The sequence below is a fragment of the Ammospiza caudacuta genome, chromosome 28 (assembly GCF_027887145.1).
Source record: "Ammospiza caudacuta isolate bAmmCau1 chromosome 28, bAmmCau1.pri, whole genome shotgun sequence".
NCBI lineage: Eukaryota > Metazoa > Chordata > Aves > Passeriformes > Passerellidae > Ammospiza > Ammospiza caudacuta.
Genome location: NC_080620.1, coordinates 681,272 through 704,505, shown reverse-complemented (window position 1 = coordinate 704,505; position 23,234 = coordinate 681,272). Strand labels below are relative to the sequence as shown.

Here is a 23,234-nt window from a genome sequence, read left to right as displayed (position 1 = left end):
GGTATTGACCTGGTGACTGAACCTAGAGAACCATGTCCCTTTACCAGCTGACTGTACTAGCTGTGCTGAACTATCTTAGGATTTCAGTGTCCTTTCAGCCCAGCCCAGGCTTTTAAATAGAGACAGGTTGTGAGAGCTAACTTGCCTTCTACCACATCAGGAATAACCGCTGTACATCAGCCTAGCTCTGGGTGTACTGTTCAGCCCTTTCCCACAAGTCATACAGAAATTTACAGTGAAATAGCTGAAACATCTTCAATGAGAAAAGAGCAGACTATGGTCTTATAATATGCCCGTTCCTTTGGCAAAATTGGAAATCCTTTATTGTGGATCATAATTCAGTATTAAAGACTGAGAAATACTTTATTCTAGCAGAGCCATAATTCATTTTGGCAGCTGCGCAGCAGCAATAGCTTCATGTCCCACTTCAGGATTGCCCCATGTCACCCATCTCTAGGTGGGGGCCGAGTGCTTGGGGACAGAACACCTTCCAGCCATCAAGGGTACCGCATGTCATCCTCCAGTGAGATCCCGCCGTGAAAATGCTATATCAAATACCTCTGTGTAGTGCTCCACAAAATGCACTTCCAGTCCTTCTGTAATGAATCCAGCGAGGTCATAATAATCCTTTTTGTTCTCTGATGGCAGAATGATGCAGGTAACACCTGCCCTCTTTGCCTGTGGGGAGAAAAAGTTGGTCTGTTGAGTCCTAGGAATCCTTCCATGTACCAGAAACACCCATCCCCATTTCTGAAAGCAAGAGCAGTTATTCTGGAGCATGATCCAGCTTTACTCTCTTCTATGGAGAGCACCAAGGGCATTTGTGACAGGTATCACCAGGGTGAAGCATGTTCTAGATCCCCCCCTCAAGCCTCAAAACATAGTCTCCAGTGCCATCTCAGCTGCAGGGACAGATCAGGAGGGGAGGCATTTTAGCTGGACTATGTCAGCAGCTCGGGGGATTGTTCAGAACATTCATACTATTTCACAGAGTTCTAAGTATCTGTTCCAGCTTGGGTGACGATAAAGCCTTGGATGAAAGCTAAGTTAGAAGCAGCTTGTCAAACCAACCTACCCCATCAATACCCTTAGTAAAATTCTACAGAACCTTTTCATAGAGACACCTTCCCTGGAAGGAGCACAGAAAGTAGAGCTGCTCCTCCCAGAACAGGTTTGTACCCATTGCTTTAGGGGTGATCCTGTGTTCAGGCCTGTGGCCACTCACACTCCTGCAAGTGCAGCCACTCAGTGCTGTAGCACAGGTTAGTCCTGTACTGACTATTACAAACAACTACTCATTTTTAAGTCATACAAGGAAAAGAAATCACACTGTACAAAGCTGTAGCCCAAATATATCTGGTGACAGAACACTGATGTGAAGCCCCAGCTCAATGGAGGAAGACCTAATAACACTCTTGACTGAAAAAAGTGTGGTGCAAGGCTTACGTAGGCCAGAATTCTGCAGGTGAAAAGTAGGGAGAGAGCCTGAACGCTTGGAAAGAAATTCTGAAAACAAAACAGATTAAACCAAAACTACAAATACTAAATCTAAGCTCCTCTTATCTAAGACATCTGTATAAAATTTCAAACAAATTCACACTGGAATTAGGGAACAGAGCCTTGATTTTAAGAATGTTACTTAGAGATGCTGTCAAAGCTCCACTGGATGCCCTCCTGAAACAAGCAATTCAGCACAGCACGGACTGTACTAGTCTGGTAGAGCAGACAGCTCTGACAGCCAGTTAAAGCTGTCAGTCACCTTCAATTCTGCCAGTGTAGGTGGAATTGAGCTAGGCTAACATACATGCCTTGGCACAAAGCCTGGGGTCCCATCCTTTTCCTCACAACCAGGGACACAACCAAGATCCCACACTTTTCCAACCTGTGTATGGAATGAAATCTGCCTCTTCCAGTTCAAGGAGCAATCCCTCCCTGGCTGTCCCTGTCCCCACGGAGTCCAACCCAGGGCTCTGCTGTGGACAATGCACAGAGATGAGAGAAGAGCTCTTACTGCAATAGTCTTCTCCTTGATTCCACCAACAGGAAGAATTTTTCCAGTCAATGACACTTCTCCAGTCATGGCTACATTCTGCCTCACTGGGCAATTCATGGCCAGGGACAGCAAAGCTGTTACTATGGTACATCCTGCGCTTGGTCCATCCTTCGGGGTTGCTCCCTGTTTAAAAAAAAACAAAGCACAACTCCCCTGCTCAGTCAAGAAGCAGCAGAGTCAGACATACTCTTGTCCTTGTTTTAACGTTGTCAAATTTCATGAAGCCTCATAAAGTTTTTTGCGTGTGTGTGTGATGGAATCCTGCTATTTGAATTGGCTGATATATTAACAACTGTGACATTCCTCACCTTATTCATGAGAAATAATCCACAAATGAGTTCACAAATGTGGTTTCTGGCCTGATGCCACCACCATACTCACGGAGCTCAGGTCTTTGAGTAAGCAACATCAGTGGAAAAAAGAGCACAAACAATTTGAAGCTCTTTGTTAGACCCAAGTCTAACATCACACGGGGAGAGTGTCAAGAGTAACAAACTAGTGGAGGACAACATCAAAAATCATTCAAGGCAGAAAAGATCAGTATATAAAGCCCCACAAAATCCAGGCCTGAACTAGTAACAGTCTGGATTTATCTGAGATCAAACCTCTTTGTAGTAAGAACAGAAGAAATCAATGTTTGAGAGGGAGTAGAGACAGAGATCATGTCTGCTGTTTTCTCATCTTTCGGGGAATGAATTCACAGACAACAATGTGTACCTGGACAAACCCAGAGCAAGCTGCAACTAAGATATTGCACACAGAGCACTCATTAATCCAGAAGTAAAGCTGGGGCACAATCACAGCTCAAAATCTGTCTTCAGTAAAGCACCTGCCCAAAGCTTGTTACACAGCATGTGAGCCATTGAGCACTGTGGGCGTTTATTTTCAGCCCCAAATACTGGACAAAGCAACCAGTGCCATTACACGTACTAGAAGCACGTCACGGAGATCAGGAATAGTATTTCCAAATATGTGTAAATTACTTGAAGCCTTTAAGAAGGCCTGGTAACACAGAGACCTAAACTTTGATGTCTTTGTAACTTCATCCAAGCATTTATCCCAATCACTTATCTCTATGTTATGTCATGGTTTCCCCACCTGCACAACAGGGCCAACAGCTGTAACAAAAGCTAAGGTTTCTTTAGAAAATTATCCAAGCCCCTGTATTCTTGCCACATGCTTGCTGTAGAAAGGAATGGAAACATGGCTCATAAGAAGACCTGCACAGGAGCCTGAAGAAAATGTCTTCATTCCTTGGTTTTACTGCTAGAAGAGGGCATTCTGCACAACATATGGACAAATGAAGCACCTTCCAGCTTTACATCTAAGGGAGCAAACCAGTCGGGGTTGCTGTACATGCTCTGTGAACTCTGCATCAGTTTACCTCTGGCACATGCAAGTGGATATGAGAAGATATAAGAAAATCATTCTTGGGCTCCTTCTGCATCAGAAAGGCTCTTGCAAATGTGTATGCAATTTTGGCACTCTCTTTCATTACATCTCCCAGTTGCCCTGTTACTTCAAGTGACCCATCCTTGTTTTCCTTGTCTTTGGGTCGCCTCAGGGATGTTTCAATAAACAGAGTGGAACCTCCTAAAAAAAGAAAAACAACATCTGAAAAAAGTTGAAGGCAAATTAAACTAGAAGGTTTTGGTGATGGAGAAGCTATGTCAGGCATTTGGAACTGTTGCTCTCTGATGAGACACTAGCCCTTGAGTAAAGAGCAGCTGAAACCTGTTCCTTAAATACCTTCAAGAAGGCCAGCTAGAAATCTCAACAGTCTCCATTCATTGCTTTTTTGGACTTCACCTTCTAGGAACACAGATGCAATCCCTACTTAATGGAAAAAACCAAGTTCTTATAATGGTTTCATGTTTTTTGTTTCCTCTAGAGAGTAAGCTGAGTTCACAGAACACTTTTAGCCACTTCAGTTCTTCAGTTCTCCAGTGCCGCGTATCTATTTACCTTCTTCACCATACTGATAATTTCCCTCTTAACTACTTGAATTCTACCCAAGGTCAATTTGAGTATGAAGAGGTCATTTCCTTTGCTGTGTGCTGTATTTCCATCCTGTAGAGCACATAAGCCCACAGGTTACTAGGGGAGTAATCCAATGAATGGTAGTAGCCAACTGCCCCACTCCACAGAGCGCTGGAACACCTACACGTGCCCTCAACACCAGAGGTCAAGTCAGTGTTTCACATCACTGACGAGACACGGCGTTCTTCAGCTGTGCTATGTCCTATGTCTCACAGTGGCACCTCCTGCTGCTGATGTTCCTAATGTACATCATTTGTACGGGGTATGGAGCTTGAAGAGAAAACATGCTGGCCCTAAGCTAAGATGAGCCTGGGTAAGGGCAAAAGAAAGGCTCCTTTCTTTAAGGAAGCAGTATTCAGGACTCAAAGGCCAAAGGCAATTCCTTTTACTGATGCCTGTAGAATAACATCACTGGACTCAGTTCTGTTTGACTATTACATTCAACTTTTGAAAATTACACAGAAATGTAGGCATTAACCCAAAATTAATATTGTCTCACCCATAGCTGTCCAGGCCAGACCCATCACCACTCCTGGGGGAGTGGTTTCATACATGCGATCCACAGTGAAGATGGGCTTTCCTACAAAATCCTGCAGGTTTTCAGGTGTTACTTGGACCATCTTTGCTTCTCCACTCACAATTTTATAGGCAGATTTCCTCAATACCTGGGCGAGACAGTAATTTATCTCTGTAAAAAAAGCTGAGAAGGCTGATGCACAGTGGTAACAGTTACACATAACTTCCCCTCACCTTTTCTACTTGTTTCTGCAGATTCCTCACCCCACTCTCTCTGCAGTACTGCTTGATGAGAACAGTCAGGACATCTGATGTGATTTGAGCTTTGTTTTCATCCAAGCCACAGAGAACTCGTGCTTGAGGGACCAAGTATCTCTGAAAGAAATAATCCCCCACATCCTTCTCTTAGTATCTGTGACAAAAGGCTAGTGGTTCCAATTCACTCAACTTTCTGCTGTTAGCTCAATGCTGCTTTCTGGGGTCCACAGCCTATGGCACACTAGAGTTACTTTAACTATGTGTTCAAATCAAAGGAACTCTGTCCAAAATACAGAGTTATGTGCCTAATTTTTCTGGACATAGTAGGATGTAAATATGTAAGTCTTAATCTGCCAAAAAAAATCTACCAGATACAATTCACATAAAGCACAACAGTGATTTCCCTTACCTCTGCAATTGCAAGTTTCTCTTCTGCTACATATCCTGACACATTGATCACTTCCATTCTATCCCGCAGTGGCTCTGGAATGGTTTCTGTTACATTGGCAGTACAAATAAAAAGTACCTGGAAGCATTAAAAGATCCTGTTAAGAACTTTCATTAACCAGTTGCTTTACCTCAAGTACTAGTTCCTAAGTTCTGCGTTTCTCTGAAGAGAAGAGCAAGATCACCCTATCTGTGGAATTAGTTTTTAATCAAAGTCTGGATTTTAGAATTATGTACTAGCATGTTCCATACCCCCAAAATAAATGTTTAGAAATACACAATGCACAAACTGGGAAATTGGAATGGTTTGATAGGGACCAGAAAATGGGAGATCTAGATCTCACTCAGAAGTTCTTTCTACCTTCTAGGAAATTAGCTCAGAATGACCCAATTATCTATACCTATTCCTAATAAGTCAATTCTGTAATTTATGTCAGCTGCACAAAATGTGCAACAGTATGCAAAGATGACCAATTTCAAAAGTTTCACAGCATTAGGCCACCTCCCTTGACAGCAGCTCTGCCAATCATCATGTAAAGGAAAACTTTTGCCTTTTCTAGTGGAAACCACACATCTGTTTGTCCCTGGCTTTACAGGGAGTTAGGGCTACAGGACATATGTGGGTGATAATGTTCTTTCATGTACAGACACTTCAGTTAAAACCAACTCCTACAGAGACAGCTGTGTACCATTTATGTTCCATCTGATTTTCCAATGGAATATCAGCATCTTTTCATGGACAGGAAATCTGTGCATTGAAACACATTCAGACATTCTGGCTCTACAATCTCTGCAGAAAAGAGAAATACCTTTGACAAATCCACAGGAACATCAAGATAATGATCCAAGAAGTTAGAGTTCTGTTCTGGATCCAATAGTTCTAGAAGGGCTGAGGATGGATCCCCTTGATAGCCTCTTCCTATTTTATCTACCTGTGGGAGAAAAGAATTTAATACTCTAAGAAGCCTCCTACAATGATAAATTCTCAAGCAAGACTTTTTTCAAGGCTCCATCTGAAAATGTTCATGAGTGTTCATTAACATCCAATACCAGTCTACCACTTTTCTGTGAACTCATCCAAGTCCCCACTATCTTCCTGTGTGAGCACATGACACGCCTGAGAAGACACAGGACTTTTGAATGTTGCAGAAAATCACTCTGAAGTCTCAGGCAATGTGCATACAATAAAAAGCACTACTACTAGTGGGCTACTACTTGTTAAACTGAGATAAGCTATAGGCACAGACCAGAACACATATTCCACAGTGAGAGGACTAGAGTGCTAGCTTACACCACTTCCCTAATATGCAAGTGCAGACACACTCCTTACTCTGCCCAAGGTGCAAAAAGCCTGCACACAGCTATTCAAGCAGAGCCACATTAGTGACTTGGGCTGTTGTCAGTCATAAGTTGATTGAGGCTCATGGGGACTTGCCAAAGTCATTTTGAACAACCCCACAGCTCAAGTAGGGCCACTACAGCCAGCTGCCAGGGCCATGGCCAAGGTCATCGGCTCTTCTAGCACTGTGAACTTTCCTTCTGAGGATACAAACAGGGCTGCTGCTTCTTTTCCCTTACGAGTAGCATTAACTGGATGGCCTTACTGAAATTCACTGCTACAGCCAAGGCAGGGCTTCTGGCCAACACCAGTCAAGTATCATAACCTACAGGTTCCATTACCTTTCAAATCACGATGCTCATTGGTTAGATCATGCTGCAACAGATGACAGTTTATTGGTCCCACATACCATTCCTCCCAAGAACCTGCTTATTGCAGAAACAGGTGATCCCCCAGCCAGGGAATAATGTGCTCGGACTTCATGATTCAGGAGGCTGAACAAATGCTTTATTAAGCTATACTATATTACACTAATGCTATATACTAAATTATATACTAAAGAGATACTATACTAAAGGATACTATACTGAAAAGATTCTACAGAAAAACCTGTGACTGTCTGGAGATTGTCTGGAGACAGCTTTGACCCAATTGGCCAATCAATCCAAACAATCACCAGCAGAATCCAATTAACAAACGCCTTTTAGTAAACAATCTTCATAACACATTCCACATGTGCCAAACCACAGGCGCAGCAAGGTAGAGATAAGAATTGTTATCTCTTCTTCTCTGAACTTCTCCCTGCCTTTCCCAGGAAAAATCCTGGGACAGAGTTGTGCTCTCTGTGAAGAGACCTGAGGCTACATCTGCTGTTGGTCCTTCCCAGGTATGGCACACAAGAAGGCCATACCTTGACTCTATTCTGATCACCTGCTATTATATCCTGTATTTATTTGCTTTTTGACAAAGCATTAGGCTGGTACCCTGACTCATTTATTCTCAAATCAGACCACAAATTGTTTGTAAGCATCTTATTCCTTGGAGTCCTACTTTAGACCTACTGAGAGTGACTCTTGCTAATAATCACACAGGCAACAGTGGATTTGCGCACAGTGATGTGCTCACACCTATGAAGGAAACACAAGAACTACGGAAACTCTGAATATCCAGCCAGGTCCATTACGATCCAAACAGCTATAATTTAATCAGAAGGACACAACTAGAATTTTAAAGCTGGAGTCTGCTATAAGGAGAGAAAACAAAGCATCTAAGGTACCAGTGTCACCCAGAGAACTTAAAAGCCCAGCCTCATATGAACAGAAAGAACCTGGGATTTTTAAGAGTTACTGCTTCACCTTTTCTCTGGGGATCACAAATTGATACAAGTCTTTAAGAGCAAAACTTAGAAGAAAGACCAAATACTTCACCTCGTCAATCAGTATAAGCGGATTCTCTGTCTTGGTCTTCTTCAGACACTGGATGATTTTTCCTGGCATTGCTCCAACATATGTCCTCCTGTTTTACCAGAGATTGTATTTAGGGAACCACTGAAAACCACAGCATATATCAGAGCATACATCACACAGCTGACAGAACAAGTATATCCTGTTGGGAAACAAGTCTTTATTTCTTCAACATCTCCAAAAGCATTCTCCATCACCATATTAAGCATCAAGACCCACCTAATCTGTTTCTAGTAAAGAACTGACATGAATTTTGGCAAAACACTCCTGGACTACAGTTTTTATCTTTAGTTTAAACCACTCCTTAATTAGAGAAAAGCAAAGAGGTTAGGCTGAGAATAGAGATGTTTGATTTTTCATAGGTTTTGGGAAAGAAATGTTAAAGGAAGTAACATTTTGCTTCCTCGCTTGATAGGGACAAAAAGACCAGTGTAAATCAAAAGATACTAAAGGAACAAATTGCTAATAGCAAAATAAAACCTTCCTGCTAGAGATTGTTTCTGGTATCCAGAAACAAGCAGAAGCAAAGAGGGTAACAACAGAGTGAAGGTCAAGAGGCACAGAACAGAGAACTGAAAAACATAGAAAATATTTTTCTCTGCTTCTGGGTAAGACAGAGCCCTGCAGGTTCAATTTACTCTGCAGAGTGGCCATTCTTACTGGTTTGAAAACACCCCTGATTTTATGTTCAGTTGCAGACCCTCTACTCTGGTGAGGCCACACCTGGAGTGTTGTGCTCAGTTCTGGACTTAGGAGTTCAAGAAAGACAAGGAACTGCTGGGGAGAGTCCAGTGGAGTGCTGTGAAGGTGATCAGGGGACTGGAGCATCTCTCATGGGAAAGGCTGAGGGAGCTGGGACTGTTTAGCCTTCAGATGACCGAAAGGGGATCTTATCAAGGTGTAAAAATATCTGAAGGGTGAGTGTCCAGAGGACAGGACCAGACTCTTGCCAGTCGTGCCCAGTGACAGGACACAGGCTAATGGGCACAAACTGAAACACAGGACATTCCGCCTGAATACGAGGGGAAACATCTGTACATTGAGGGGGGCAGAGCCCTGGAACAGGCTGCTCAGAGAGGCTGTGGGATCTGTATCTCTGGAGACATTTGAAACTTGTCTGGACACAATCCTGTGTAACCTGCTGTAGCTGAACCTGATTTACACAGAATTACCAGGTTGGAAGAGACCTTAAAGTTCATCAAGTCCAACCCAGCCCCAACACCTCAACTAAACCATGGCACTGAGTGCCACATCCAGTCCTCTTTTATACACATCCAGGTATGGTCACCCCACCACCTCCCTGGGCAGGCCATTCCAGAACTTTATCACTCTTTCTGTAAAACACTTTTTCCTAATATCAAACCTAAATTTCCCTTGGCGCACCTGGAGACTGTGTCCTCTGGTTCCATCAGTTGCTGCCTGGTGAAAGAGACCAACCCCCACCTGACTATAACCACCTTTCAGGAAGCTGTAGAGAGTGATAAGGTCACCTCTGAGTCTCCTTTTCTCCAGGCTAAGCAACCCCAGCTCCCTCAGTCGTTTCTCACAGGGCTTGTGTTCCAAGCCCCTCACCAGCCTTGTTGCCCTTCTCTGGATGCACTAAAGAATTTCAACGTTCTTCCTAAACTGAGGGGCCCAGCACTGGACACAGCACTCAAGGTTTGGCCTCACCAGTGCTGAGTACAGGGGAAGAATGACCTCCCTGGTTCTGCTGGCCACACCATTCCTGATACTGGCCAGGAGCCATTGGCCTTCTTGGCCACCAGGGCACACTGCTGGCTCATGTTCAGTTGGCTGTCAACCAGTACCCCCAGGTCCCTTTCTGCCTGGGCACTATCCAGCCCCTCTGTCCCCAGCCTATAATGTTGCAGGGAGTTATTGTGGCCAAAATGCAGAACTTGGCACTTGGACGTATTAAACATCATCTCACTGGACTCCGCCCATCCCTCCAACTGTTCCAGGTCTCCCTGCAGAGACCTCCTACCTTCTAACAGATGGACACACCTTCCCAGCTTAGTGTCATCTGCAGATTTACTAATGAAAGCCTCAATCCCCTCATCCATCTGGTCAATAAAAATATTGAACAGAACTGGCCCTCCCAAGGAACCCTGAGGGACAGCACTGGTGCCTGGCTGCCAGCAGGATGCAGCTCCATTCACCATCACTCCCTGGGACAGCCATGCAGCCAGTTCTGAGCCCAGCACAGAGTGATCCTGTCCCAGCCCTGGGCTGCAGCTTTTGCAGGAGTCTGCTGTGGGAGACAGGGCCAAAGGCCTTGCTGGAGCCCAGATACACAACATCCACAGCCTTTCCAAACAACATCCATAGCTTTTCCTGCATCCATCAGGTGGGTTACTTAGTCATAAAAGGAGATCAGGTTGGTCAAACATGACCTACCCCTCCTAAACCCCTGCTGACTGGCTCTGATACCCTGGCCACCGTGTAAGTGCTGTGTGATGACACTCAATATAAACTGTTCTATTATCTTACTGAATACTGAGGTCAAACTGACTGGCCTATAATTACCAGGATCCTCCTTCCCACCCTTGTTGTACATGGGCATCACATTAGGCAGCTTCCAGTCATCTGGAACCTCCCCAGTGAGCCAGGACTGCTGGTAAATGATGGAGAGTGCCTTTGCAAGCTCATCTGCCAGCTTCTCATCACCATGGGGTGGATCCCATCTGGTCCCATAGATCTATGAACATCCAAGCAGCTCAGCAGTTCTCTGACAGCCTCCTCCTGGATAACAGGGGGCCCATTCTGCTCCCTGACACCATCTACCTACCCAGGAGGACAGCTGTCCTGAAGACAAGCCATATTTCCACTGAAGACTGAGGCAAAGAAGGTGTTAAGCACTTCTGCCTTCACCCCTGCTTTAGCAGGAGAATGGTCTAGACGATCTCCAGAGGTCACTTTCAATCCCAACCATTCAAGGATTTTTTGTATGTGGAAGGAATATAAACCTATGGAAGGGTCAGATCTACCCATTTTTTATTAACTTCTTGTTTTCTCCATGAATCTACCAATTTTTCATTCACTTCTTGTTATCCCCATGAATATTCTTGTTTCCAGGTTTTCCTCATGCATCATCTCCATCCTGATTATTTGGAAAGCAAGTCTCAATCACATCTGAACACACATGTGAATGACCCTGTTTGTCACCATTCTCTACTTCTGACATCTACAGAAACTCCAATGGTTCTGGGTAGCTCACTCAGCTTGTCAAAACTGAGAATACACAAGAAACAGGGAGCAACTGCACTTAAAAGCACAAATATAATTATCTTCCAAACTCCACCCTTTGTTATCTTTTTCACCTCCTTCTGTATCTCAACTCCTGTCAGCAAGGGTTGGCAGAACAGAGATGAGAATTACATACATTGTCCAACTTCAGTTAGATTCCTATTTACTTTAGTAAAAAACTGCTGGATAGAGATATTTCTCAAGTTACACTGACCTGTGTCCTTTTATTTCTGCAACATCAGTCATCCCTCCAACACTGAAGCGGAAGTACTCTCTGTTTAGGGCTCTGGCAATGGAGCGAGCAATACTGGTTTTGCCGACTCCGGGGGGACCATAAAAACACAAAATCTTCCCCTGGGTGGATCCTCGCAGCTGGCTCACTGCAATAAATTCCTGTAGAACAGATAAAGCACCAGCAGTGAACAGAAGGGAACATCAGCAACACCAAAACACATTTGTTTATCAGGTCAAGCAGTGATTACAAAATGAAACTGGTTCTCAAAGGACTTGGGGGAAGGCAAGGGGAGAGGCTAAGTCAGGATACTGATGCATCTGTTTTGCCTCTGGTTATTTATATGCTTGGTTGTCCCCTACCAAGGTTCTGTGCTCTGTATCAATCTCACCAGAAGAAGCAGTCTCTCTCACTGCCTTGGAGTGAGAAGACAGAATTTAAGTTCCTCTCCCAGCTTCTCTTGTTCTCACCTGAGTCTCTCAAGCTACATGTGAGCATTTCCTACTGTACCACTTCCATGCGCTAAGTTAAGCTTGTCTTATTTCACACTTCTGTGACAGACAACCCTCAAGTGACACCAAACAGTTGAGGAATCAAAAGACCACAGTTCAAAACTGAAACCTCAACTGATTATACACTTACAGTGAAAAAATAACTGTACAAGTTATTTCTTGCCCAGCATTTAGTGCAAACCAGAATACTGCAGTTTGAAATGAGAATGCCACCTTCACTGCCACAAGTAATTAAGGACTGATAACCAGAACACTTGGGTCTTTTATGCAACTTTCTGTTTGATGCATGAATTAACACCAATTAAATGGCAACTGCAATCTAAAACACATCCAAAATGCTTGATGTTAAGCAATGTGAAATGGGACACAGTGCCTACTCCTGCCTTACCAGAATTCGCTTCTTGACGTCATCCATTCCATAGTGATCCTCCTCCAGAACTGCTCGGGCTCTAGCCAGCTCCAGGTTCTCCTCACTACACTTACCCCATGGGATGGATGTCAGCCAGTCCAAATAGTTCCGTGTAACACTGACAGAAACACACAAATGAGAGTGATTGACCAGCTCATGTCTTCCTCCAACACCTTCCAAAACAACCTCATCCAGAACAAGTGGGATATAAACTACTCATGGAAAAGAGCCATCACTATTTGGGCTGTCACTGCTAACCTTTTTCACAGTCTTTAACTTCCTCCCACAAAAAAAAAACAACCAAAAAACAAAGCTTTTTTTCACAGCTTTTGCTTTTCTGAAATAAAGAATCTCCAACACCACAGAGAGAGATTTAAGATGAGGAAAATGATGCCAGTATGGAAGTTAACAGTAGAGATAATCAGCATAAACAAACTGAACACAGCACTCTGCTACGACAACCACTACTCACTGTTCTAAAACTACATACTTTGATCAGGAATTCAAGTCTACAGGAAGGTCTGCACAATGCAGTAACTATCAAATTGTGCACAGTCATGGACACAGGGAAGCACAGCCGGGCTGTCTGAGCTCAGGATCCACCTGAGGACAACTGCCATGCCACCAGAGCTTTGGCTTTTTTCTCCCAAGTACTTGCTTTGCAAATTTGCAACCACTGTTACAACTCTGAAGGAAAGGGAAAGGTACTAATGCTGCCCGTGAAGCCGAGTATGTCTTTTCTATGATGGCCAAGATGCTGCTCATCCAAAGGCATGCCTGCCCTTAAACACAGTCTTTTACTCTGTAAAAGATACTTTTAAAAGCAGAGACCCAGAACATTAAGAGAGCTGATGAGTACACCAACTGCTGTATAATATAGCACACCCTGACTCAACAGACGAGAAATGTTCACTTCAACCTCAGTTTCTGACAATTCCCATCACAGAACACATATTACAAACTATTCATTCACTCCTGAGCAATTCCAACCCTGCCCCAATACTTCAGGGACCATCTCAGGTAGCCAATGACACGTATCAGCTTCTCTCACATCTACTGAAGACACCAAAGTACAAGAAAGAAGAGCCAAAACAGGGCAAAAAAAGAATCACTGCACACTTCATGAAGAACTAACTGCACATTTTGTATCTCTAGCATCAGACTGCAAGAGAAGACAGAAGACCTAAAATGATCAAAAGAGGTAGACTACATAAGTAAACACAGACAATTTGGAGAAAAAATACTATCATGCAATGACATGCTACAGGGAACAGAGGGGTGGGGAGGGACTAAGGTAAGTGCTTAACAGAACTGCACTGATGTTTCACTCTCCCAACGAACCCTGACAGCATGACATGGCCAGGCACTCACTTGAATTCTGAGGAGTGATTATCCAACAAGCCCAACTTGTTCAACTCTTCATCAATCACATCCATGACATGTTTTGGCACTACCAGCTCCTTTAGTCGCTCACGGAATTTCTCTTCTATAGCATCCTTGTCCTCCTTTTCCAGACCCAGTTCCTTCTTAATGATCTTTAACTGCTCTTGAAGAAGATACTTGCGATGTGTTTGCTTGATCTTCTCCTCAACCTAGACAAAGCAACAAATACAGTAACTAATGTGTTCCTGGTACAGCCCATATAACCTCAAACTCTTCCAAATACTTCCCAGTTATGACATTGCCAGCAATTGAAAATACTACTTGGAACTCATCTGCAGTGTATTCTAACACAAGAAGTGACTTAATAACATACTCCAGCACCCTCCATATCTTGGTGGCCTTCACTGGCCCTGATTTAGTGCTTCAATGTTCTGTTTGTGTTGGGGAGACCAAAAGCTGGGCAGAGTAATCCAGATGTGATCACCTTAGTACCAAACAGAGAGTGCTAACCACTACTCTCCACCTGCTGCCTAACGGGGCAACTGAAGCCCAGTAGGCAGTTGGCCTTCCTCTACTAATTCTACTAATTCATGGTCAGCTTCCCCCACATCAGGGCTCCAAAATCCTTTCCTGTATAGCTATTTTCTACCCTGATTATTCCAGGCCTGGTCTGGAACTATGAATTTCTCTTGGCAGAACTTAAGTAGGTTTGTACTGACTCCCCGAGGGGATACCACTAGTAGCTGGCTGAAGTTACCACGTTGATCACAACCATTTCTGCTCATTAGTCTAGCCAATTTTTTTCACCAACCTCATACTACATACTTCCAGTCTGTAACATCCCAATTCAGTCAGACTACTATTACAGTTGACCTCAGCAAAGGCCATGCAAATGTCAAGATATACAACAATCATTGCTAGAATCCTAGAATCATTTAGGTAGGAAAAGACCTCTGAGATCATTGAGTCCAACGATTAACCTAGCACTGCCAAGCACACCATTAAACCATGTTTCCTTTCTGTGTTCTGGGCCTTCTCATAAGAGAAGACAATTAGGCAGTTTGCTTTTGGGAAATCTGGCCATTCCAAATCATGTCCTTCTTCATGTGCCTGTCGGGGGCTTATTGGAGAATTTTCCCCATAATCTTCCCATGGGTTGGGGGCAGGCTAACATGCCTACAGTCTCCCTGATTCTCCTTCTTGGAGATGGGAATGGCATTTACCTTTTTCTGTTTCCCAGAAACCTCTTCCATGACCACAGTGCTTTAATGATGAGTGAAAAAACAAAATAATGACATTGATAAGCCCTCTCAGCATCCTTGGATGTATATCTGGTCCCGCAGACTGCAACTGCTCAATTCACTTAAGAAGTCTCCAAACATTCCAATCCCAGTCCAAAGGCATTTTGCACTTAACATGAATTCTAAAAGCCCCAGTTACTGGGAGTTAACAAACAAAACATGACTCAATATTCTCAGATATTTGCACTTCACATACTTCATTACCATTTAGATGCAGTTATTGTATTCTGATTTACTCTTACAACAGACAGAAACTATTGCAGTTCACAAGAGTTAGCAGAAGGTAATTTGAAATAACATTGTGCAATTTACATTAGTACACGCTACATACAGTATTGGGCTGTACATTGTTGCACTGATGCTTGGTAAACTGCAGACCTCTAGATTTATCTGCTTGCATGAAATTACAACTCAGACACAATTTAACAGCAGATGCTGTAGCCTCATGTCTTGTTACTTCTACCATGTGCATGAAACAAGAACAGAAGACCTTAAATCTAAATAATGCACCCTTTAGAGCACATACACATACTGAGCATCACAGTGGTGGACACAATATAAATACACACAAGGTATTTGTTACTCCTGAAACTTACCTCTCTTCCAAGACGCTGCTGAAGTTTGCTCAGCTCATACTCCTTTTTCAGAAGGGAAAGAGCTTTATAAAGCCGTTTGGGAATCTGCAGAAGATAGACACAGAATGAGTTCTGAGATGCGATACCCTTGTTAAGTAACACACACACACATATATATGTGTGTGTATATATATATATACACACACACACTCTCACACACATATATACATACTTTCTCTGTCCTAGAGAGAAAGGCAGAATAAAAAACTCCAACAACAGGTTGTCTGGGGGAGCTTTACAGCAGTTGCAGGTATGGAAACATCAACATGTAGGAACTCCACAGCATGCAAAGAAAATTATTTGCTGCCAAAGATGCACAGCACTCTGATTTACCCACAGTAAATCAGTACTAATGACCTACTAAATCCTTCAACAGGAATCTAGTCACTGATATTAACACATCATCAAAAGTAGCACTGAAGTCTCTTCTGTACTGAGGCTGGTAAAGAAAAGGTGACATCCAACAGATGTACTGATTCCATTCACATTGCTTGAGTTAAAAACTTCATCTTACACTGGTTTCTTCCAAGATGTCTTGAAGCTCATGTGACTCAGCCCCTGTTAGGGCTGCACCCATGTCACTCAGATAGATAGGGTTATCTACCACACGCTGTCCAGCCTGCATCATCTGAAGTACAGACTCTCTGAAAACAAAAAGTAAAGAACCCCAAAATGTGTGTAAATTTACATTCAAAAGGGAATATCCTAATTTACTTGTTATGACAGTGCAATAAAATGAAACATAGCTCAGTTTCATAGCAAACTATTTTTGAAATTTGACTGTATCAATACTCAGTAACAAACAGATAAATCACTTGGTTAGAGGAATGATGACCAATATATAAAACTAAGTATCTGAAATGCTCTCCAAACAGTTATGTAGGATTTTTTTGGGCCAGGATTCCAAAACTTTGATCCTGCTTGTAAGACATGGATCAGATCATGATGCTTATTGCAGTGGGTTTCACTTAGATCCAGATCTTTAGGACTTAATCACTCTATGTCGTTTCTAAATTGGACATCAGGTTTTCAAAACTTTGATTCCAACAACAGACAGAGTTTACATTCCAAACCAAAAGTCTATGTAACAATTCAGCAATTATCTCTACTTCATTATAACAGAAAGGCAAGTGGTATAGAAAATGTCAGCATCTTTCAGTCTGAGAACATGCTATTGCCAAAGCAGGGCAGCATGGGAAGGACATACCTGTACAAGGGGTTCAAGGCAATGATGTCCCGGATTGTTTTAACAATTTCTGCAGTAAGTGCCTATAAACACAACAAAATCTAATCACAAAAGAATGGAAAAGGATAGGGAAGATCTTAGCACAAATATATAGTCCAGCCACTCACTGCAGTGGTGGGCTGTGATGGTTCTTGGTACTGGGGCAATTCCTGCTCTCAGGAAAGGCAACGAGGCCTAGAAACTGGCTTTCTGCATGCACAGAACTCCACTGGCTCTTGGCCAGAAGATACAATCAGGCTGAACACCCAAGCCACCTCTGAGGAAACACTCAGTTTGATGGAGGTCATCACACAGATTTAAGCACAGACCAGCCTCTTCAGTCAGCAACATTTTGAAGTCAACAGTTTTAAGGAACTGAGCTGTTATAATGAAAATTCTTTACTTTCATATAATCCCCTTGTGCAGTGACTGTGAGAAGAAGGGAGTATGTGCTAGTTTCTGCAGGTGTCATTAGAGCCTGATTTTAGAACTTCTCCTTTTAAGCAAGAAGTGTAGGTGCAATTCTACAGGACAAGTCCAAGCTTGTAAACTAATTCGCTTACTTTAACCTCTTCTGTGATCTGAAAATCTTCATGAACCACATTCTCTACTTCTACCATGAGAACTTCCTTTGAAGAAGCAGCTACAGGATCTAGAACCAGCTCCACAGCTTGGTCCTTTGCTCCAGTCTCCTCTTCAGGCTCCTTCTTAGATCGCTTCTGTTTCCTTCTAATTTTTTGTTTGTTCTCAGGTTCCTCAGGCTCAACCTCTAGTTGCTTGTTTATACGAATCCTGAAAGCCAAAAGAAACCAGCAACAATCTATTTCCCTATTACATGTGATTTCAGCTCTTCAGCATGAAAAGGACAAAGACTAAGTTGTATCTTGAGCAAGCTAAAATTTAGAAAGGACACACATTTGCAAGACACCATGTTTCATTATTTTGGCTTTTAGAGAGGAGTTTCCTTTTCTGTGTGTTTCCCTATAAATGCTCCTCAAATCTGGTACCTAGTGTGGTTCCTATGGACATGACTGACCAGTGCTCCATGTCTCAATCAAATATAAAGACCAATCCCCAAGTTATACCTTAGGAATACCAAACCCGTCAGAGTTATAGGGAAATATTTCTATTCCAAGTAACCCCAAACCAGTAGCTCATTTCCAAAATGCATTTAAATATGGCTGTGCTTTGATAATGCAGCAAGAGGTCTAAGATTTCATTTGAAAAGGAATTGACTTGTGAATTCACATAAATTTAGCTCTGACAGGACTGCTCATTCTTTGCTGTCCAGAACAAATGCAAGTGAAGAAAAGTGAGGAGATGGAAAAAACCCCATGCTTCAAAGCAAAACTCACCCTGGATCTGTCTCTTCTGCCATATTTCTGTCCTTGTATTTTTCCTTCTAATGGAAATCACTTATTTGATGCTTTTAAAAATACAATTTATTAACTTTGTTAAAAATATCTAGCATAAATGGCTAAAACTAGATTTTCAGCAATAATCATATTTTCTTCATTTCAGTTCTGGGGCAAAATTATGTCTGGGGCAAGACATAATTAAAATTCTGGACCCCCCTCCACTCCTTCTTTTTTAAAGCAAAAATACTGGCTTGAATTAATTCCAGAGATTTTTTTTCACCATTACCATTAAGCCTCCAGCTTAATGAATGTTTGCTTGCATCGTATCACAGTTGATATGACAATGACATGCACTGTCTCTTTTGTTTTGCAGCTAACCTGTCACAGTTGTGACAGTAGATGGAACATCCTGGCACTCTCAGGATATGGCATGGTAACAAAGCAAAAACTTGCCATACACAAGTTGTGTAGAAAAAATGCATGTATGTGGTGAAACTGATGTCTCTGTTTATACAGCAGTCTGGTGAGATGCAGTGAAGTAAAAGTAACCAACCTTCGGTGTCCCATGACTATCATACGCAACTTGTCTCCAAGATCCTGCATTTCATGAATCTGGACAAAAGTTCCCATTTGGTATATTTCATTCAGATCCTCCACCACATCAGATTCGTTGCTATTGAGCAAAAAAAAATTGGAGTAGATATTCAGAAACTTGAGATAGCAGGTCAGATTAAAAAAGAAAAAAACAATCACTGGTTGCAGAACTTTAAACTGGACTTAGGGGCAAAGACACTTAATCCCCATTGCTATCACCATGTAACCCCTTTCCAAATCACCCAAGTATCTGGACAGCTCATCTCCTTCCCAAACAACACCCTTTCTAAACCAAGACTGCAGCTCCCAGCAGTGCTGCTGGTGGCAACAAAGACCTTCATAGGATGAGGATGGTCCAAGATCAGCCACAATTTCTGCAATGCTATCCAAAGCAGGGCATTTAGGATGACAGTTTTTAGTGTAAATGCAACCTGGACAGCTTATTTCTGTGTTTTTTAAAAAGATCAAGAGAAACAACTTACTTGTCATCCTTTTTAAGAAAAACACCAGCATAAGGCTGGGCAAGACGAACTTTCCTCCTCAGCAGTTCAACCAGCTTCTTATTTTTCACCTAGGACAACAGGTATGCAATCAGAGGTGGATTTTCTGGTATCTTTGCACTCCTAGGGTTGTAAGGCCAGGCACGATGACATCCTACAACTAAATTATGAAGCTGGAGCTTGTATGGTTCTACTCTTGTCTCCATTAGAGCACAGTGATATAGAGGTGCGAATAAAGGTACAGAAACATGAAATTTAAGTATTTTGAACAACTCACTTCCCAGTCAAGGTAAGACAAGCTCAAAGGCTGGGGAAGGAACTAGACCTAATCTGTACAACTCTTACAAGCAAGAAACCCGAGTTACTTGAACAGTATCTTATAAATTTCTTTTGCTATCACTGTTCTCTTCCCCTCCCATACCTGCACATCCTAGCTCCCTGCTCCTGATGGGGAGCTAGTTCACCCTTCCCTATCAGTGGCCTGAATTCTGCCCAAAAACCCTAGTTAAAATCCTCTTCTCCAAAGCCTTCTCTGCTCAATTCCTCTCCTACACCCACAAATCCGAGTTCCTGCCTTGAGTTTCAGCCAGTATTTCTTCCTAATTTACCTTCTTCCTCCCCTCTGATCTCTAGATGCCACACACTTGTCCCTGGCAGATCTCCCAGCACCACTGGAACTGTAATCACAACAGGCTGAATCCTCAGCGACCAAGAAAATAACTCATTGTGAATTCTGCTGTTGCATGGAGTCACCCTGCTCTTCAAAGTGATGGACATAAGGTGCATTGCTCAACGCTTTGCTAACAACCAGCATGGTTCTGACAGAACAGCACGAGTAATACCACCACTGCTGGCCTATTATTATCTCAGCTATTCTAATTTTGCACAATGTTTAGAAAAATATGCTCACCAATGTCAGAGACATTAACAGAAGAAAATTAGTAATTCCATAGGCACCTGTAGAGACTCAACCTTGTCAGGAAAATTGCAGCACAATGAACTCACAGGATAAGAGAAAACATTTAACAATTCTGTGAGACATTGTTGACCCAAGCATTGAAATTGATGACTTCTGTACATAAGTCTGGTATGACTACACACTCTTAATAATATATAATCTTCTCCTTTCCCTAACACATCTATAAAGACACTAGAAGCTGCACATATTACATTTGGATATGCAGAAAAATATATAGTAGATATAACATTATGCTAAATAATACTACAGGAACAAGAAAATATTGATTTATTTCATACTACATTTACATCAAAATCAGACTAGCAACATACCAGAGAGGCACAAAAATAAAAGTACTTGCTCCAGATTGGGTTTCATTTAAGAAGGAAAAAGTATTTCTGGCCTGTAAGCTCAAGTCACACATCAGTGATGTAATTCATAACTCTTAAAGTCTTTATGGGGTGCAGAGGGAAAAGATCAGACTCTGAAATGGTGTTTACCATCCCCATCACTCAACACCTCTCCCACCGCAGCTGTACTGCTCTACACCGAATTCCTGCTTTTTCCTTGCAGCTTACAGCTTGCTGCCTTCACCAACATGGGTCTCGGTGCTCTGACACCAACCTACGGCGCCGAAACAAGGACACGTTTGCTTAACCTTCAGCAGAGAACACAAAAATGACAGCGAACTTCGAGAGATAATGTGCGAATCGCCGACCTTCGCTGTTAGAAGCAGAGCTGCTGACGCAATAACTGTGAAACTTCAACTGGCGCAAAAGAAACCGTTATCCCGACAGGACTCGGCTACAGAGCCCGAGCCAAAGGCCGAGCAGCGGCTGCCCGTGGAGGTCACGCACGAGGCTGCCTCGCTCTGCAGCTCAAGGAACCTGCCAAGGCAAAGACAGCGGCCCGGAGATGCGGCGCCGCCAGCGGCGGGCTCGGTCGGTGACCCCCGCACGGTCTGGGGTAACACCACGCCGGGACCCCCGCCCGAGGCCGCAAGGCTGGGCTGAGCCGCCTCCGGCCCCTCTGCGAGCCAGCCCAGAGCACCTACAGCCCTGGCGGTCCGCGGCCCCTCCCAGAGCCCCTCTCCCACCGAGGGCTCGGCGGCAGCTCACCTCGATGATCTTGATGAAGCGCGGGAATACGGGGTTGCGCGTCACGGCGATGAGCGGGACGTTGGGGAAATGCTCCGGGACGAGCAGCGGCGTCAACGCCGTTATGACCGGCCCGGCCCCGCCGCTGTCCGCCCCGCCACCGCCACCGCCACCGCCACCGCCGCCGTCCTCGCCGCCGCCTTCCAGCGCGTCTCCCCCCGACAGACCGCCAGGGCTGCGCTGGTGCCAGCGCGGGCCGGCGCTGAAGGCGGCGTGGGGCGGCGGCGCGGAGCCCAGCGGGGCCGGGACGGCGGCGGCGGGGGCCCAGAGGCGGCGCCGCGTGGGCCCCAGGGCGGGCCCGGTGACCGCAGGCCGCCAGCGCCCGCACAGCCGCCACCAGCGCGCGGCCGCCATGCTGCCGGCGCGCGCGCCTCACTTCCGCTCTCCCGGCAGCGCCCGCCCCGCCCGCGCGGGCTCGCGTGGCGGCGCGCACGTCTGAGCCCGCCCGTGAGCGCGTGTCCGGGCCTCGGTCCGGGCCCGGCCGGGCGGGTACCAGAGCGAGGGACGCGGCCGGCGTGACCGTGTCTTGGCCGCTGCCAAGCCTTCCCTTTCCTCCTCGGTTCCCTGCAGTCGGCTGCCCAGACAGCTGCCGAATATCTCCAAGAATAGCGACTCCGTAATTTCTCTAATGACCCTGTGCCACTGCTCCGGCAGCTTCTGTGTAAAAAAGTCTTTCCTGATATTCCGAGGGAGCCTCCCGTGTTTCGTTTTGTGCCTATTGCCTCTTGTCCTGTCACCAGGCACTACTGAGAAGAGCCTGGCTCTGTTTCACACCTCCCCTAGGTAGGTATTGCTCTACATTTATGAAACCCCCGAGCTTTCCTTCAGCAGGCTGCAGTGCCAGGTGCCCCAGCCTTTCCTGATGGGAGATGCCCAGTCCCTCCATCATGTCTGCAGTTCTCCGGACTCTTCATGGTGTGTCCATGGGCACTCATAGTGGGGAGCCCACAGCTGGACACAGCTCGCCAGCCGTGGCCTCCGCACTGCTCAGGGAAGGCTCCTGTCCCTGAACCTCACCAGGCCAGGACAGGCAGGGGCACAGCAGTGGCTCGGGTTCAACTCGGGCACTGGCCTTAGGTCCTTCTCTGCAGAGCTGCTCTTCAGCAGTTTGGCCCTCGTGTGTCCCGGTGCCTGAGGTTATTCCTCCCCAGCTGTGGGACATTGCATTTTTTTTCACTGAACTTCATGATATTCCTGTCAGCCCATATTTCCATCCTGTTGAAAGATTAAATTAAATTTAAAGATTCAAAGGAGCCTTGAGACTTGTCTCAGTGGTATTTGGTGAAAAGACAATAGTCAATGGGCACACATTGAAAGACAAGAAATTCTATTTAAACAAATAAAAGCATTTTTACAATGGGAGTGATTGAGTGCTGGAACAATGTGTGGAACGTGCATCCTTGGGGATGTTCAAAGTCCAATCAGACAAAGTTCTGAGCAGCCTGAACAAGTTGCTTCTGCTCTTGAGCAGAGGGGTTTGCACTGGACATCTTCAGAGACCCCTCAGCCAAGCTGCTGCTACCACACAGGAGTCTGAATGGCTGGGGGGCAGGAGGGGTGGGCTAGATTGCAGATGTACCCCAAGAGGACTATTAGGCCTTAATGGCC

The 23,234-nt window shown here is 44.4% G+C and overlaps 1 protein-coding gene across 1 annotated transcript; it reads right to left on the bottom strand.

Moving 5' to 3' along the window:
- Positions 1–296: 296 nt before the first annotated feature.
- Positions 297–21,832, bottom strand: LONP1 (lon peptidase 1, mitochondrial). Its single transcript, XM_058820942.1, has 18 exons — positions 21,588–21,832; positions 19,494–19,582; positions 18,971–19,090; positions 17,623–17,851; positions 17,042–17,103; positions 16,349–16,478; positions 15,796–15,879; positions 13,887–14,107; positions 12,495–12,633; positions 11,577–11,755; positions 8,081–8,168; positions 6,124–6,246; positions 5,277–5,393; positions 4,844–4,984; positions 4,593–4,758; positions 3,438–3,646; positions 2,012–2,176; positions 297–678 (listed from the first exon to the last, which is right to left on the bottom strand). Exons 3-18 carry the CDS (start codon positions 19,045–19,047, stop codon positions 514–516), a joined length of 2,295 nt encoding a protein of 764 aa, XP_058676925.1. The 5' UTR covers positions 19,048–19,090; positions 19,494–19,582; positions 21,588–21,832; the 3' UTR covers positions 297–513.
- Positions 21,833–23,234: the final 1,402 nt, after the last annotated feature.